The sequence below is a fragment of the Physeter macrocephalus genome, unplaced genomic scaffold (assembly GCF_002837175.3).
Source record: "Physeter macrocephalus isolate SW-GA unplaced genomic scaffold, ASM283717v5 random_74, whole genome shotgun sequence".
Classification (NCBI taxonomy): Eukaryota; Metazoa; Chordata; class Mammalia; order Artiodactyla; family Physeteridae; genus Physeter; species Physeter macrocephalus.
Window position 1 is genome coordinate 3,098 of NW_021145360.1, and position 17,295 is coordinate 20,392.

General features: G+C 54.1%; 1 protein-coding gene and 1 long non-coding RNA gene across 4 annotated transcripts in view; one reads left to right on the forward strand and one right to left on the reverse strand.

Moving 5' to 3' along the window:
* The first annotated feature begins 991 nt into the window (after positions 1–991).
* CREB3L1 (cAMP responsive element binding protein 3 like 1) overlaps positions 992–17,295 on the forward strand; it is a 35,336-nt gene continuing 19,032 nt past the window's right edge. The window contains exon 1 of one of the 2 annotated variants that reach the window (XR_008616528.1): positions 992–1,319. Coding sequence is in view for 1 of the 2 variants with exons in the window: in XM_007124989.4 (XP_007125051.1) it covers positions 1,218–1,319 (102 nt within the window). In the remaining variant the exon portion in view is untranslated. The remainder of the gene's footprint in view (positions 1,320–17,295) is intronic. The other variant, XM_007124989.4, reaches the window with a different exon arrangement.
* Positions 3,088–16,502, reverse strand: LOC129391811 (uncharacterized). 2 transcript variants are annotated; one of them, XR_008616529.1, is made up of 3 exons: positions 16,211–16,502; positions 11,966–12,023; positions 3,088–3,294 (listed from the first exon to the last, which is right to left on the reverse strand). It is a non-coding gene; the product is annotated as an uncharacterized lncRNA (long non-coding RNA). The 2 variants fall into 2 exon arrangements; XR_008616530.1 differs by lacking the exon at positions 16,211–16,502 and adding an exon at positions 13,175–13,275.

The following is a 17,295-nucleotide window of genomic DNA, read 5'->3' on the forward strand; positions in this document are numbered from 1 at the left end:
ATCCAGGGGGCCTGGGAGTGTCCTGTGACCATGGAGCATGCAGCCAACCTACATCTTGGCTCACACAGAGTCCATGACTACTGTTCTCCAACTTCTTGCTCTTCAGAAACACTAGGGGTACTCGATGATTGATGAGAAGAGGGGTCCTTACCTCATCTCTGCTGTCCCCCCCAGCACTTTCACACACAGGAAAGCTGGATACAGTCATCGCCCTGAGGGATCTCAGAGTCCAGTGGGTTTATAGACACATGAGCAAACAATGACAATACTGTATTAGACTCACCACATGGAGGTAAGCACACCATGCCCTGTGGGTGTATAGTGATGGTAACTGCTTCAGCCTGGGGGACAGGGAAGGCTTCCTGGAGGAGGAGACCTGAAAATCTCCCCATCGAAAGGAGATTTGTTGAGGGCCCCAAGAGGTGGAATGCCCTGACTTTGGATTTGGTTCAGGCCCTAGCATAAGCCTGGAAGAACAGAAATAACTCAGCTCCCTCATGAACTTACGGGAGTGTGGTTGGCAAAGCCTTAAGATGCTGAGGTTCAAGGAACACAGTTATTGGCTCTAGGACGATTTTGCTTCAAGCCCCTACCTTTTCAGAGAAAAGAGATTGGCAAGACTAGCTCGCAGCTGTCTCTTTAAAAGAGGAGGGACGATTCCTCAGGCCGCTCCTTCTCCTCATTAATATGAAATTATCGTGAATATTGATGTGGAGGAGTGGCGCCTCGGCCAGCTGGGCTAACCAGCCCAGGGGTTCCCGGTTTCACAGAGAGGAAAAGTGACAGAAGCCGTGCAGAGGGAGACGCAGAGAGAGCGGAGCGCCCGGCAGTCACCCAGTCTCGGGGGAGCGCTCAGCTCCCCCGCCCCCGGCTCCCACCCAGTCCGGGGGGCTCCTCAAGCCCTCAGCCCCACTCCCGGGCTCCCCATGGAAGCCAGCTCTGCCCCCGGAGGAGCGGGAGGAGGAGTCGGCTAAATGCCCGCGGTGCGCCCGGGGCCCCTGAGCCCAGCCAGCTCTGCGCCGCTGCCCTAAGGCCTCCGCGCCCCCCACGCCCCCTACCCGGGGCCGCGCAGCCTCTGCCCGCCCCTCCCCCGGGGCTTTGCCCGGGACCTGCCCCCCGCCCGCTTGCCAGCTCTCGGGCCGGAGCTCTGGGCCGGGCGCGCCGCCGCCCTGGAGTGAGGGAAGCCCAACCGAAGGGGGTCTCCGGAGCCTGCCGCGATGGACGCCGTCTTGGAGCCCTTCCCGGCCGACAGGCTGTTCCCCGGATCCAGCTTCCTGGACTTGGGGGATCTGAACGAGTCTGATTTCCTCAACAATGCGGTAAGATGAGGGGTCTGTGTTTTCCTTCCACCACTCCTTACTCCTCTTCGCGGTGCACCTGGGGCCCCCTGAAGGACTGGACTACACAGCACTGGGCAGAAGTGGGGGAGGGGGCTCAGTGCAGGGTCCCCTTGAGAGACACGTGCTTAGAGCTCTGAGATTTGGTGACTAGATCCCTCGACACCTCCCTAGACCCCGAACCTGGAGCCTCTGAGCTTGCGCCCGTGCACGGCCCTCCTGGAGGCTCCGTCCATGGATACATTGGCCTCGGCCTTCTAGGGGTTAGGGAACGTCGAGGCGTCGGGGCCATCGGATCCACTGATACGACCTCAAGAAACACCAATTCTGTCCCCCGCGCCAAGTCTTCTAATCGTCCTCCACCCACCCTGGGGTTCTGGGACCAGACTGGGCGCAAATTGGCGGCGCCCTTTCCTGCGCCCCCTTTAAGACCTCGATGGCTCTGCGTCTGGTTCTCCGCTGGGGGGCGCACAGGGGAGTGTTCGAGGGCCAGAGACCAGACGCCCCTTGGGGGGCCAGAGCCAGACCCAGGTTTTGAGCCAGACCCGGAAATATAGGGGTGCTGCTGTGGCCTGCCCAGGAAGTCAGGCCAGAGATCCCCCAGGGAGGGACCTGACCCTCAACTGGTCAGGGCAGCACAGGGTGATCGCTCAGATGGAGGAGGTCTTTCTCTAGGTCTGTTTCTCTGTCCCTTATGTCTCCCTGACTGTCTCTCTCTCCCTGTGGCTTCGTGACTGTCTCTGTCTCCGGGCTTGTCCTCTTTCTCTTCCCCTCCCTCCCTAAGGAAACGTGGCTTCTTTCTTCTTCCCTCCCTCCCTCCCTCTCTCAGGCTCAGCCCTAAGGCCCTGGGGGGCGGGGGGATGGGCTCGGTAATGGGAGAAAATCTTTGAGTTCAGAAGGGGCTGCCCGGTTGAAATGCGGGCTGCTTGGGAGATCTGGGGGGATTCCCCAACCCCATGCAGTGACCTGCCAGTCTCTGCCTCTCCCCCCCCCCACGCGCGCACACACACACACACACACACACACACACACACACACACACAGTGATCATCTCAAGGGTCTCTATTTGCTGGCCTCTAACTCCTGGAACCAAGATAAACCTGGCAGACGAGAGCCAAGTGCACTGAGACTCCCACGCGCGCACACACACACACACACACACACACACACACACACACACACACAGTGATCATCTCAAGGGTCTCTATTTGCTGGCCTCTAACTCCTGGAACCAAGATAAACCTGGCAGACGAGAGCCAAGTGCACTGAGACTTAAAGGATTGGGCATCTTGGACTTCTACCTAAACTGTTCCAGGCTGCTGGTGGGGAACAAGTCCAGGGACAGGAACCTGAGTCAGGGAGGCATGGGGTGAGAGGTCTCCTGGTGCTCCATCAGGCAGTAGATCCAGGTCACCCTGCTCTCTCGGAAGGCCCCTGGTTCCAGTCAGAGAGAGCACACTTCTGCAGACAAGCTGAGGGGAAGAGGGGAGAGGGCTTGAACCAGTAGTGGGGAGACCTGGGTTCTAGGGCTGCCTGTGGCTCTGCCTCTCCCTGTGAGCCTGGGCCATGCAACCGGCTTTCCTCCCTGGTCCTGTTTCCTTGTCTATAAAATGGGAAGAGGTTGGATCATTCTTTCTAAGGATGGTCTGGCACAGATCCTAGGAATGAAGTAGCAGGGATCTGGGGTTCCACACGCCCCTCCTGGAGTTGGTAACAGATACTGGTCAGAGGGAGGGAGTTTGCTGCAGCGTGTACCTTTATTGGTAGAGCCCCCCTGTGAGGATCCCTCAGCCTTCAGCAGCTCTTAAGTTGGACTTTCTTCTGAATGAACTCTGCCGCCTACAGCCTCTTCCTGCTGCTCCATTCAGCCTTGCATCCCCAGCTGCTCATCTGGGCCTTGGTCCAGCACAGGAAAGGAGGCATGATCATGATCAGACAGTGGTATCCAGTACTGGGCCTGGGGAGGGAAAGCCCTGCTGGGAAAGCTCCTTATCTCAGGCCTAAGCAAGGCCAGGTGAGGCAGGGGGAGAGGAAAGAATTTCTAAGAGGAAAGAAAACTCCTGGGCTGGGAATCAGGAAATTTGGTTCTAGCTGTGCTTCTGCCACCAGCCAGCAGGGCAGTTCAAACAAGTGACTTTTATTCCTGTGGGCCTTGGATTCCTCATCTGAAAAATGGAGATACAGAAGCTTCCCCATAGTGTTATTATAGAGATTTAGTGAGAAAATTAATTAAAGATTAATGCAGGACGATGCCTGCCAGGTAAGTTTCCATAGTTAAACATGCTCTGGAGACTAGATGGGGTAGTGGTAAAGAATACTCTGGTAGGAGTTGCTTTGTGACCCTGAACACGTCACCTTCCTTCTCTGGTGCCTCCGTCGTTTAGATGTCTAAGGTCCCTCCCAGCTGGAACCCCATACCAACCCCATCCCCAACTCCCTCTTCATCCTGCATGAGGATAGGAAAGTGTTTCCAGGGTTAAAGATGGAAAGGGGTGAAGTTTGTGTGCTTCTCAGTCTGGAAGATGGAGGGTAGGTTATTCACTATCCTTCTTAAAAATCCAGATAAAGGCCATAAAGACAGTGGAAACCATGTGAGCTCTGTTACTCTGTACAAAAGGCAAAAATCAAAAAGTATGCTTACCCTGAACACAACTGTGTAAGAAATATGCAATCTCTTGGACAGAGACAGGAGAATGAGTTGCATACTTTGCATAAGCCATGTGTGCTTAGGGGTGGCCAGGGGTGCTGCATTTCTCCTTCTGTGAGGATACCTTCATCCTATTGCAATCTTGTCTATGTGAGTCTCAGAGACATCCCTCTGAAGGAGCTGCCCTTCCTGCCAGATGAGGGGGCTTCTCCTCCCATCCCCTCCCCACTCTCCCACAGTTCCTGATGTAGCCTCCCTAGAGCCCTCTTCCCTTGGACCCTGTGACCCCTCAGCCCCTGGGCAGGTATGAGAGAGGGCCTGGTGCTCAGAGAACTGGGATAAAGGACCAGAGGGAGAACAGGTCATGTCTCCAGAGAGAGACACTAGGTCCGTCCTCTGGCTCAGGGGAAAGGATGACTCTGGTTTCTCTAGAGGGAAATGGCTTTGGATCCCAGAGAAGCCCCAGCTGGGAGGGTGTGGGGAGGAGGAGAAGGAGGAAGAGGAGTTCTGTTGTCTCAGAGGGGCACAGCAGGAAGCTGCAAGGATGTTTGCCCAGCACACTCATTCACCTCCCAGCAGCTGGGGAGGCCAGGTGTGGGAATGACCAGGCCCGGGGACCAGCCCAGGGGAAGGGGGGTGGTGAGGGCTAAACCTGATCACTGCTCCCCAGACCCCCAGCCTGGCTTCTCCTGAGCTGAGTGGGGAAGCAGAGAACCACTACCATTACTATTTCCACCACCCCAGCCTCTGGGGGATTTAGGGAGATTAGAGAAGTATGTGCATTTGGGTGTTCCTATGTCTGTGTGTGGGCCTTTAACAGCCCTTAAAAGGGGAGGGGTGCAAGCGCATGTGCCTGTGTTTCTCTTTAAATTCTCACCAACAGGAAAAAGGACCCAAGGGCCAAGGCACTCTGGTCTCCAAGTAGAATCCACTACAAAAGAACTAATACTGAAAAACTAATGGAGGAACCCAAATCTCAGGGCTCCCCTTCAGGAAGGGAGATCGCCCCAGACACCTCCTTCTCCTCTAAAACACTAAGTTTACTTTGGGCAGCTTTTTATTTTGTTTTTGCTCCCCCCACTAGGATGTGAGCTCCTTGAGGGCAGGCGTTTAACTGTCTTGTTCATTGCTGTATCCCCAGTGCCCAGTACAGTGCTTGGCACAGAGGAGGCTTCAACCAACCGTTGCTGAATGAATCCATTTTCCCTAACCCTCAGGCCAGGCCCCACATTTTTTAAGGAAGAGGAAAAAGGATGCTCTCTACTCCCAGCCATCAGGGTCCTGCGGCCCACGCTGTCTCTGAAATTCAGGAAAGTTTCCAATGAGTTATCATTGCCTTGAGTCATCCCTACCCTTGGCACAGACCCCCACAACCCCTGGCACAGACCCCCACAACCCCTGGTGTAGGACAGTCTACAGCTGACAGATGCACAGCAGGTTTGAACTTGTGGCTTAGGCTTCACCCTTGAGCACCAGTTGTCTCTAGGGCTTCCACCTTCCCCAGTTTCCCCTTGTTCAGTTCACTGGGACTCCTGGATCCACACTCACCCAGCTTAAAACTAAGCCTTTTCTAGTCCTGCCGCGGGGCCTTTGCACATGCTATTCCTGACGTCTAGAATGCCTTCCAGTTCTCTCCATCTCATCTTACTCAGTTCAAAGGAAGCCTCGTTAGAAAAGCCTCCCCAACCACCTCAAGTGGGACCCCTTATTGTTTTGTTTCAGTCTGTTGTTGTAGTTGTTGTTGTTTTGGCTGTGCCACACAGCATGTGGGATCTCAGTTCCCTGACCAGGGATCAAACCCTATGCCCTCTGCAGTGGAAGCATGGAGCCTTAACCACTGGACCGCCAGGGAAGTCCCTGTTTCAGTCCTTTGATTTCTTCATAGCTCATATCTCAATTTGCTGTTATTTTATCAGCTTATTGTCCACTTCCTCTGTGAGAAAGCAAGTTCCCTAAGAACAGAGACCATGTCAGTTGTGTTCATTGCCATAAACCTAGCACAGTACCGTGGCACAAAATAGGCGCTTAGTATAGTAACACTCAACCATAAAACAATAAGCTGAGTCTAAAATTTTCAATCATACAAAATGTGGAGTTATGTTATTGTAGGATCAATGAAAAGTGGTATTTTTCAGTTGGTCTGTACTATCACAAAAAGCACAAAAGTAAAGATTGTGAAACCTTAGCGCATGCAGCAAACCAAACTGAGGAAGTTCCAAAGGAGCACGAGGCAGTCACTTCTTTACCAGCCCCACAAAGATAAGAGTTTTTCCCACCTTTATTTGAGATGGGTCCCAGGCATAGGACAGAAGCCAAGTTTTGGTCACATTGTAGTATACTTTGCTCTATTTCAAGGGTTTACTGTATTTGTAGAGAAAATGACTTCAGACTCCCTTATAGGCAGTCCCTATAAGGGAAGGGGAGACTGTTTTTAAAAAGACAGGCCTGAGTGTTCAAGAAGTGTACTGATAATTCCAGAAGGGGCCCTGGATTCTCAGGTTCTGGCCCAGCCAGCCCTGAGGGTGATGCGGACTGGATCCCACAAAAATGCTGCCTGTGTCCCCATCTGCTGTGAGGTCCCTCTGGCTTCCCTGGACCAGCCGGGAATTCGCTTGGTTATTTTTCAATACATACATCCGTACTTTAACAACTGGGAACTAAAGGAGCGCCAGTGCTGGTCACTGTGCAGAATGACCTCCAGCCACTCACAGCCAAATAAGAGAGACAGAGAGGGAAGCAGACAGAGCAGCACCACGGGGCGCCATGATGGAGCAGAGCATGATGGGAGCCCAAAGAGGAGCCTCCAGCCGGGCTGGAGGTCACGGAAGCTTCTCAGAGGAGGTGACCTCCCCACCCTCCCTCTCCAATATCCCCATCCCTATTGGCAAAGGAGTTATTGGAAGGCATTTCAGCAGGGAGGACTGGGGCCGTGTCCCTTTTACTGAGCCTGTTATATAAGGATCATTGGCCCCTGTGCAGATGAGAAAACTGACACTTACAGAGGAGGGGACATCTAAATGCTGTTCTCCGGACAGGGTCCCATGGAGTCAAGGAGGAGAAATCACCAACTTCTCTCCCGCTCTTGTTCTGGTTTGGACTTTGCCCTCCAGGGCAGGAACGTTTGGGATCTCAGATATCAGAGGGGCTCCGCCTTCATGCTCACTCACTCCCATCCTTAGGGCACCATGGATGCCTAGAGCTTTAAGGGCAGAGCCAGCACGTTGCCAGGCAGGAGAGACCGCACATCCCATCCCCTGCCCTCTCCTCATCCTCACTCTAGGATGCCACTCCCCGGCCCACCTGTGAACTTGGACCTTTGCTCTCTGCAGTTCCCAGGACTCCTCAGGAGGGTCTGTTTCTGTCTGGCCTGGCCACTGTGCCAGGAGAGGGGAGGATGAAGGCCAGCCCCGCTTTGTGTCTTCCCTTCCCCATATGATGTGCCTCCTGCAAGTCCTGGTACCAAGGCCCTCTCAGAGCATCCCTCTGTGGGACCTGGCTTGCTCTTGAGCCTCCCTCAAGAAACCAGCTCCAGATGCTGGAGAACAGGCTGTTCTTCTGGAAGTCTCAGAGCTCCAGGGGGCAGGATGGAGGAGGAAGATTTGGGTGGAGTTAAGTCAAGACCATGAGCATTGCTCTGGCTGGAACACGAAGTAACCCACTTCAGCAGGCAGAGTAAATGGTAGAACTGGGGAGCAGGACTGGGCAGAAGGTAGTCATGAGGATGTCTGGTTCTGGGGAAGCTGGGAGGGACAAGATACAGCCCAGAACTCTGACCATTAGAGAAAATAGACCAAGGGTGATTTCCTTGGAATGTCAAAATCCTGATCCTTATGACATGGACATACCACATCATGAGCGAGGCCAACTTGACAGCTGGAGGAATATTGGGCTTCTCTGCTGCCGGGCTGAAGGTGCCTCTTCCAACTCTCCCGGGACAGAACCCTCACTGCAGCTTCCTTGGCCCTTGGCCCAGGAGCCATTTCACCCATCACAGAGAGGCTGACACATCTGGGCTGGGCTGTGTGGTCTGACAGAACAGCTGGACAGCAGCAGCTGTCCCCCTATTCTCCTTCCAAAAGAATAACAAAAATGAAAGCAGCAGTGGAGTAAGGCAGGCTCTTCAGGCCCTCACGGAGAGCCAGGAGGCAGTTTGAAAGCAGCAATTGAGGGGACTTGCTGGGGAGGCAGACAGGCCCAAGCCTTTTCCCATGTGTTCCCCGCTGCCTAGAATGTTCTCACCTCTCCTCACCTCATCTCCCTAACTCTCTGTCTGACCTTGGGCAAATCACTTCCCCTTTCTGGGCCTTGGTTTCCTCATTGCTGAACTAGACTGAGAGTTCTTTGAGGGCAGGGAGTGTCAGGCAATTGTTTTTATCTATTCACTAGTTACAGCTATAGTGACTGGGTGCTCAGGAAATGTTTATTTATTGAAGAGATGGAAGGAAGGAGTGAGAAGCGGTGATGGATGGATGAACGAGTGGGTGGATGGGTAATGGGAGAAAGGACACTTCCACACTTCCCGCTTTGATGGTACTTTTCTTTTTTTAGGTGGATTTTATTTATCAATCAGTGAATCTTAACCTAAATCCTACATCTACCTTTCACTCTATCATGATGGCCTTTTCTTTTTTTTTTTTTTTTTTTAATTTTTATTGGAGTATAGTTGATTTACAATGTTGTGCTAGTTTCAGGTGTACAACAAAGTGAATCAGTCATATATATATATATATATATCCATTCTTTTTCAGATTCTTTTCCCATATAGGTTATTACAGAATATTGAGTAGAGTTCCCTGTGCTATACAGTATGTCCTTGTTAGTTATCTGTTTTATATATAGTAGTGTGTATATGTTAATCCCAATCTCCTAATTATGATGGCCTTTTCTATTATGAAATATATCGTGCACATAAGAGAATATATATAATGCATGTATATGAATTACAAAGTGTAATAAAATGGATACCTGGGTACTCACTACCCAGCTAAAGAAATCGACCCAGCTCTCAGTATCCTGGGCTCTCAAAGTTGCATGAGCTTGGGGAAAAGTTGAGCTGTAGACTCTAAATCCATTCCACTCTGGGCAGATTCTGAACAGAAATTCTCCTGAGACCTGGTGTCTATTCCAATACCCCACCTGACCAGACAGAAAGTCCACAGGTCAGATGGCAGATACCTCGACAAGCGCTGGGGAGCCAAGCCATACCTGAGGTGGGGTGGGGTGACCATTAGCGGTCGGTTTTAGCCCTGCCCAGACCTGGGAGCAAATCCTGGCTCTCACCATTTGTCATCTGTGTGAGCTTGGACAGGTACCTTAACCTCTCTGAGCTTATTTTCCTCATCCATTAAGTAAGGATGACTGTAGCACACAGGGTTCTTACAAGGACTCAGACAACTCTTGCAGAGAGCCTAGCACAGTGCATGGCACACGGCAAGCCCTCTATAAACAGTAGCTGTTGCTGCTGTTTTTATTCTGATTGTTGCTGTTACTGCCCGAAAGGACGGTCCTCAGCATTGGACTGCCCTTGGAGGAATGTCCCATCTTCGTCCCTTTGTTAGCCCCTAATCATAGGGATTTTATTTGCCTACCTGTTGGACCTCTCTGGAGCTGAAAGGCTGTTTTCTTTGGGTAAAGGCAAAAAACCCCAGGCCTCTTCTCAGGGCTATGTCTTTCTGGGAATCAGGAGAGGGATGGCCAGGGATGAGCAAACCTGGGGCCCCAGGTGAGGACCCAATGCCTGGAATGGGGGCCCATATTTTGTATCTGGCCCTGTACTAGGTGCTGGAATGGGACAGCAGGAAATCGATCATTATTCCTTCAACATCCAGTGTTGTCGTGTGTTCTTAAGAGCACAAAATCTGCAATCAGAGCTTGGGTTCAAATCCTGGCTCAGCCACTTGCTAACTGAATAAACTGGGTAAGCTACTTAACTTCTCTGTGCCTCAGTTTCCTTAACCATTCAATGGCAGTACTAATAGTACCTACCTGATCTTCTGAAACTTAAATCAGGTACTGCATGGAAGGAACTAGAACAGTGCCTGGCATATAAATATTAGCTATTATTGTTATTAGGTATACTGTATGCCAGTCCCTGTGTGAAGCCCTGCAGAGGGTTCGAGGATGAAATCCATCCTATATCCTACCCTCAAGGTGGTTAAAGTTTAAAAGGAGAGATGGGTCCCATTGTGGATAATTAGAGTTCAAGGCATGATATTAACCAGTGGCCTATGAATGCTACAGTGGTATAAGACGGAGAGGACTCCTCCAGCTGGGTGATCAAGGAAGGCTTCCTGGAGGAAGCAGCACTTAGTTGGACCTTAAAGGATGATAGGAGTTAGAATGAGGAGATAAAAGGCAAAGGCCTTCCAGGCATAGGGAATGGTACAAGCAAAGGCTCTGCAGCCATGGAGCTTACAGCAGGTTTAAGGAACTGGGAGCAGTCATCCAATGAGGCTGGAGGGAAAGGAAAGATGAGGGGTTGCAGCTATAGTGGAAAGTTGAGATCAATTTGTGACAAACCTTGAATGCTGTGCTTAGGAGCTGGCAGTCTTTTCAGCAGGCAGAAGGGAGCCAGTGATAGTTCTCAATGATAGTTCTGAGCTGGACAGGGCAGTGGTCACAGCTCCCCTGAACCGTCTCAGTGCTAGGAGGTCTAGAGTCCATTAGGGCATCCCAGCTGTCAGCCTGTCTGGATGATCAGGGCCTCTCCCCCAAGACACCATTGTGGGCCCCTCTCTGTGCCCAGAGCAGGCCGAGGCAGCAACTGACCCCAGATCCCTTCTCTCCTCTGATTTCTACCCCCTGCCCTGATGTCACTCTCACACTGGCCAGGAGCACCAGTTCCCTTCTGGCTCTCTCATCCCCAGCACTTGGGGCCAGGCTGGCCTGGGGAGGCCCAAGGCAACTCCACCCTTGCAGAGACACAAGCTGTCCCTCTTTGGGGCTGAGAGCTCCAGTCTGAACCATGTCCTGCCTCCTGGCCCAACCCCAAGACCCTAATGGGGTTCCCTCACCCCCTCAGGACCCTCCACTATCAGGCAAAGCAGGTCCCCATTGATCCCAGCAGCCTAGAAGGATCGGAGCCCTCCTTCTGAGCCCAGCCCAGCTTGGCACCTCCTCTCCTCGGCCCTCCCACCCATCAACTGGGACAAGATACCCAAAGCCCCTTTCATCATCCTCCCGGAGAAGAGGCCCAACCCTGCCCTCTACCACCCCAAAGCCTTCACCCCTTTCTCTCCCAGGGCTGCAAATCAGTTCCACATTTGGGATCTGGCAGGCACTATCTGCTCAGAACTTTCCCCTCCCAGTTAGCTCAGGCTTCCATCTCCCCCGCCACCCGTCATAGTCAGACCAGGGGGTCTGCAGAAGGGGAAGGGCTCTTGCCTCTGGTGACCCCTTCAGAGGTCTGAGAGGGAGCTGGACTGTGGCAAGGAACCAGAGGGACAGTGGACACGAGGCTCTCCCAGGGAGAGATGAAAGAGGACGGGTAGGGGGCGGGGCAGAGGCAGAGCTTGAGCAAGCATATGAGGGGATGAGGGCTTGGGGGTGGTGAGGGAAGGAGTGAGGTGGTTCCCAGCTCAGCACATTCCTGAGACATCTGGACGTGCTGGAAGGGCCCCAGCTGGCCTGCATGGCTGTGGCTCCAGCTTCTCTGCTCTGTGATGTCAGGACCCAGCATTTCCCCCTCCTCTCATAGTCCCGCTGGCCTGGGGTCCACCTTGGGGCTGAGGTGGACCCTCAGCCTGGGGTCTCCTCCCTGGACCTCTCACCCCCAGTGAGCAAGAAGCCCCTGGGGCAGTGGAGGAAATACCTGAGTCAGAGGAGGGCCCGGGCCTGATGCAGGAGGCAGCCATGGAAGACCCAGGGGTTTGCCCATGCGACTGACTCAAGGAGATTCCTCCTTTGGGCTGGTGCCTGCCCCCTCCCTTCTCCTTGGAAGGCAGATGGAGACAGAGGAAAGACTCTGGGAATGGCTGCTTACCTTGAGCTGTGTGATCCTGGGCAAGTCCATTCCTTCCCTTGGCTCTCAGTTTTCCTCTCTGTAATAATAATGATAATAATAATAGCTACATTTGAAAAGAGCCTTCTATGTGTCTTGCATTGTACAAAGCACTTTACAAATGTTGTCTCATTTAACCCTCACAGCAACCTCACAGGTGGCGTAGATATAAGTACCCCTATTTCATAGCTGAGACAGAGGCTCAGAAAGGTTAAGTAACTTGCCCAAGGCTACACAGTAGGCAGCAGAGCCAGGATTAGAACTGGATCTGTCTGCCTCTCTTGCTTATAACCGTTGAACTACATTGCTTCTACAAGTAAAAGGGGATGGACCTAATGATGCCAGAATTCCTTTCAGCTCTAAAATTGCAATGATTTCTTTTGGCTATCGTGGGGCTCTTCAAGAAGGGCAGGGGCAGGCATTAGTCACACACTGGGTGGGGGAAGAAGGGCAGAGTCAGATGGCTTTGAAGCATCAGATCGGTCAGGAATCTTTGGAGGTCCCCTCCTTGGAGCCCCAGAGAAGTCCAAACCCCAGGGGCTGGAGTCACAGCCTGATCCCCAGCCGAGCCCAGGGGTCCCACACCTTCCCTGAAGGAAGGGAATAAATAAGGAGAGAGAATGCAACTTCTTCCAAAAATAAAACCTGAGGACAACTCAGACAGGCCTGGGACCGCTGACGAAGCCAGAGGCCGAATGCTGAGTGCACAGAGGAGAGGGAAGAGGCCAAGGGAATTCCAGCCAGAGCCTGGTGGCAGGCTCCAGCCCAAGAGGGCCTTCCAGCTGGCCAGGGGCCGGAAGAGCAGCTCGGCCGGTTGGCCACTGGGCTCCGTTTATACTCTCGGACCTGGCCTAAGCCTGGGGACAGTTCCTCCAGAGCTGAGTTGGGGGCTGTGGTCCCCAGGTACCTGGTCTGGCTGGGGCTTAAGAGCAAAAAGGCCTTGGGAAAGAACAACCCAGAGAATGGGTACAACAGGCCCCACCAGGGAGGAGCTGAGGGAAGGCATCCAGGCGCATGGAAACTGCCTGGAGCAGGAGCAAGCTGGCATCAGAGCGGAATTCAGGGCAGTCACTCCTGGAGGCTCAGCTGCAGAAGAAAAGGCCTCAGTCCATTTGCTCACCGGCACACTCCTTCATTTGCCCACTCATTCAGTCAGTCACTCAGTCACTCAGCAAAGAGCTGAGCACCTACCATGTGCTGGGACCAGTGCTAGGCTTTGGAGACACAGATGAGAATTGGACACAGCGAGACACAGAGGTGACATGGCTGGATCATTTCGAGCTATACTAAGGAAGTCGGAAACTATCCTAAGGGCAGAGGAAGTCATTAGTGGATAGTGAGCAGGGGAGTCACATAGTCATATTTATGTTAGAAGATCCCAAGGTGGAGAATGTTCTGGAGACAGATTGGAGTTCAAGCCTTGGACCGACCTTCATAACTGGGTAGTCATACCACTAGTCAGGAAGCCCTTTGGGAGCAGGAACTGGGCTTTGTTCATCTCTGTATCCACATGGTTGGGCACACAGTAGGTCCTCAGTAAACACTGAACAAATGCACGAGGGATGAATAAGTGGATGGGACTAGATGCCCTTATTCTCCAGAGGCCCCCAGCGCCAGCCCTGGCACTTAGTCTCCAGTGTCCCGAGCTGTCCCACAGGGATCCTCCGGCTACTGCCTATGGACTAACATCTCCAGCAGCCAGACCCTGGGCTGCTGTGCCCTCAGTGGTGCCAGTCACAGCTCATCCCAGCCCTGGGCGGCGGCACTAACTGCCATCGCTTCCTTCTGCCCAGACAGTACCTGGCACCCACCCCAACATTGGGCCACAGCACATGGGCCGCCTGGTCAGAAGATGCCAGGGGCTGGCTGGGAACCTGTAGGCCAGCTCTTCACTTTCCTGAGGGACCTGTGGTCCGGCCAGGGAAGGGCTACCACAGTGTCAGGAGGGGGAACTGGAGAGCCAGACTAACAGGGCTGGGGGCTGCAGAGACTGTGGACCCTGCTCTGCACAGCGGCAGCCTGTGGTGGGCACCAGCCTGCCCCTTCTTCTCCCACTTCTTTTCTCCAGCACACAGGCACAGAAAAGCTCAATCCCCATGGTACCTCTTCCTCCAGTCCCAGCCCTCACCGTCCCAGCCCCAGGCAAGCCCAGGACTCCCAACGCTCCCTCGCTGGGGGTCACATGACTCAGGCATGTGGCTTGGCACAGTCAGCATTCAGTGCTGTGGTGTTGTGAGATGTTGTGTGTGTTTGTGTGAAAGTGTGCATGCCCACGTCTGTGACTGTGACTGTCTGGGGTAACTGCATGTATGCGTGTGTGTGTGCGCACATGGGAGTCTGTGTCTGTCTGATCACATCTGAGGAGTGTTTCCTTGTTGGGTCTGTGTCAGTGCCTGCCAGTGTCAGCCTATGTGAGCCCAGAGAGTGTGTATGTGCATTAGTATCTGCGCCAGGCTGTAGAGAGAACAGTCTGAATGTGTCTAAATGTGGGGATCTTATGTTGCGTGGTGTCAGGAAGATGGTGTTTCCCTGTGTAAGAAAGAACCTCACAGCCCACGTCTGTGTAGCATGTGCACACACATGCACACGCATGTGCACAAGCACGTGCACACGCACGCACACACACACACACACACACACACACACACACACACACACACAGGGAAGCATTTCTGCTTATTTGGACTTGGGCTCTGTGGTGAAGACATGTGCACGAGCACGTGCACACGCACGCACACACACACACACACACACACACACACACACACACACAGGGAAGCATTTCTGCTTATTTGGACTTGGGCTCTGTGGTGAAGAGTTCGGTAGGGGGAAAATATGAAACCTCAGCAGCCGCCTTCCCCGGGCCTGTGGGGAATGGGGGATGAGAGTGAGGTTGGAGGCTGGAACAATGTGCTTCCCTTCACCCCTGTGCCCTGCCAGGAAGGCTCAGGGAGGGGCTGGCTCCAGGGATGAGGAAAACTGGCTCCATCCCTTCACAGTCCCCAGAGATGCCAGAGCAGAGGAAGAGAGGCCACTTTCCGACTAGTCCACTTCACCCTATGCCTGCCACCCCTGCCTCAGTAGGAACACAGACTATGTTGGGGAATGGATGGGGAAACAGGCCTAGAGAGGAGACACCACTTGCCCCTGCCCAGGTCTCACAGCACAGATGGATCTTGAACTGGGGCCTCCTGAGTCTGAGTCTAGGGCCTTTTTCCCTTCATAGGACAGCCTTCCAGTCTAGCTCTGGGAAGATGCCTGGATCTCCCCCATCCCCAAATGCCTGGATGGTTATGCTTAAGAACTAGGAGGACCACTGGGTACCCAGGGGCCCACCTCCCTTCCCCAAGCCCCTGCCTGCTCTCTCTTGACCCTACCCCCACCCCTCACCGCCACACAGGGCACAACAATGACTCAGACTGGTGGCCCTTCAGCTAGAAATGGGGGCAATTTTCTAGTGACCACGAGGCAAGTAACCGTCCGGGAATGTATGGGTCAGTGGAGGGGGGGGCTAACCTGCGGGGGAGGGGAAGGGGAAATGTGAGAGGACTCTCCTCCCATCGCTCCCCAGAGCTCACTCTCTCGGAAGGAATGTCCGGGCTCGGCCTTCCCCCCCACTCCTTATCCCACAGCTCAGCCTGGACCCACTCCGGCCTCCTCCCTCCTTTCCCCAAACACAGACTGAATCAGCCTGGACCGGGGGAGGGGGAGAAGCCCGGGATGGGGGTGCAGGCGCCGAGGGGTAGGGGCCAGAGAGAAGGGGGCGCTCTCAGGCTGCGGCAGGTGGGGGAAACCTCTTTCCCACACACACCCTCAGGTGACAGCCGCGCCCCCAGAGCTTTTCCTTCTCTCTGCATCGACCCCCAGGGGGGAATTAGGGGAGGGGAACTGAGAGGAGCCTCAGACGGCGCTATTACCGCCCAGGAGTGTCCCACCTCCCCCTACCTGGGACAGAGACCCCGTTGCCCCATCAATGCGCCCAAGGTAGGATTATTCGAGGAGGGAAGGAAGGAGCTGAGCTGGAAGAGCTGCGAAGGAACTTAAGAATTGGGGCCTGGCCTCCCCTCTGTCTTCACTTTCTGGGGCTCCCGGTAAGGGGTCGAGGCCACGCAGCTGATAAGGGTCTTAGGGCACCATAGAACTGCCAGGCGCACCTGAAAGCTCAAAAGGGCCATTTCTGCCTCTGCCCCAGGTGCAGAAAGGGACACAAGACGAACACACTCTAACCTTGTGCAGCCCGCGCTTCGGCGGAGGCCGCGAACCCTCCCCCGCGCGAGCCGTGCCCTCCTCCCGCCTCCTCCCCGCGGCTCCAGCGGCGGGCGTCTCGCAGCCTCCTCCCATTGGCCACGACCTCCGCAGATCCGACCAATGAGCTTGCTGGGTTCCGGCGCGGGGCAGCCCCCCGCGCGCTTTCGTTAACCTCTTGTGAGCCACGCGGGGCCGACTGGACACGCTCCTTCTTTAAACTTAAAGGGTCGGCGACTGAGACCCGGCTCCGGGAGGAGATGCTGCGGAGGGGGAGGGGTGCGCGGGGCTGAGAGCCCGAGAGCTCGGGACCTGTCCTCCAAGAGAGGGGAGCCGGCGCCGGCTGCGCGTGGCAGCCGAGAAGGAGCTTATATTGGCAAGACTGTTGGAAAAAGTCTTCAACAAGGAGGGAAACAAATCATAATATTTCCTTCTCTGGCTTCCCACCCCAGTTGCTTGGAAAGTCACCCCCGGTAGAACGCTCACCCCCAGTAGAACCCTATCCCCCTCAGAACGTTGACTCCCTGCCGTCTATAGAATCCTGCCTCCCACCCCCAATCATTTTCCATCAGGTAGTCTGAAACCTGAACTTTTTGTGTGTGAACTGGAGAAAGAGCTGGGTATGGTTTTGGGGGGTGGGAGAAGGGACAAGGGGCCTTGCTGAAGCTGAGGAGGCCTGACATCTCCCGGGGGGGCTTTCCAGGGTTAGGGGGAGGGTGGGTACAGAGGAAGAAGAGAGGACAGGAAGGAGAAGTTGCTCCACATTCCTGTGCAGCCCCAGAGCTGCGGATAACCCCTCCCTCGGCATCACCAACTCACTGTGTGATCCTGGTAGGTCCCTCTCTGGACCTCAGTTTCCTCATTAGCAAGTGGGGAGAAGGGGCGTGGACCATGGGCTTTCTCAGGTCCCTTCTGCCTCTAAATTGATGGTATAAACCAGCCATAACTGGGCTGCTCTGAGAGGCCAGACACTGGATAGAAATAGGGCTCAAAGCTCTCTAAAGGGAGCCCCTCTGGCACGCTCGCATGAGCAGGAGGTGGGCCTGGGGATGATGGGACATCCCACC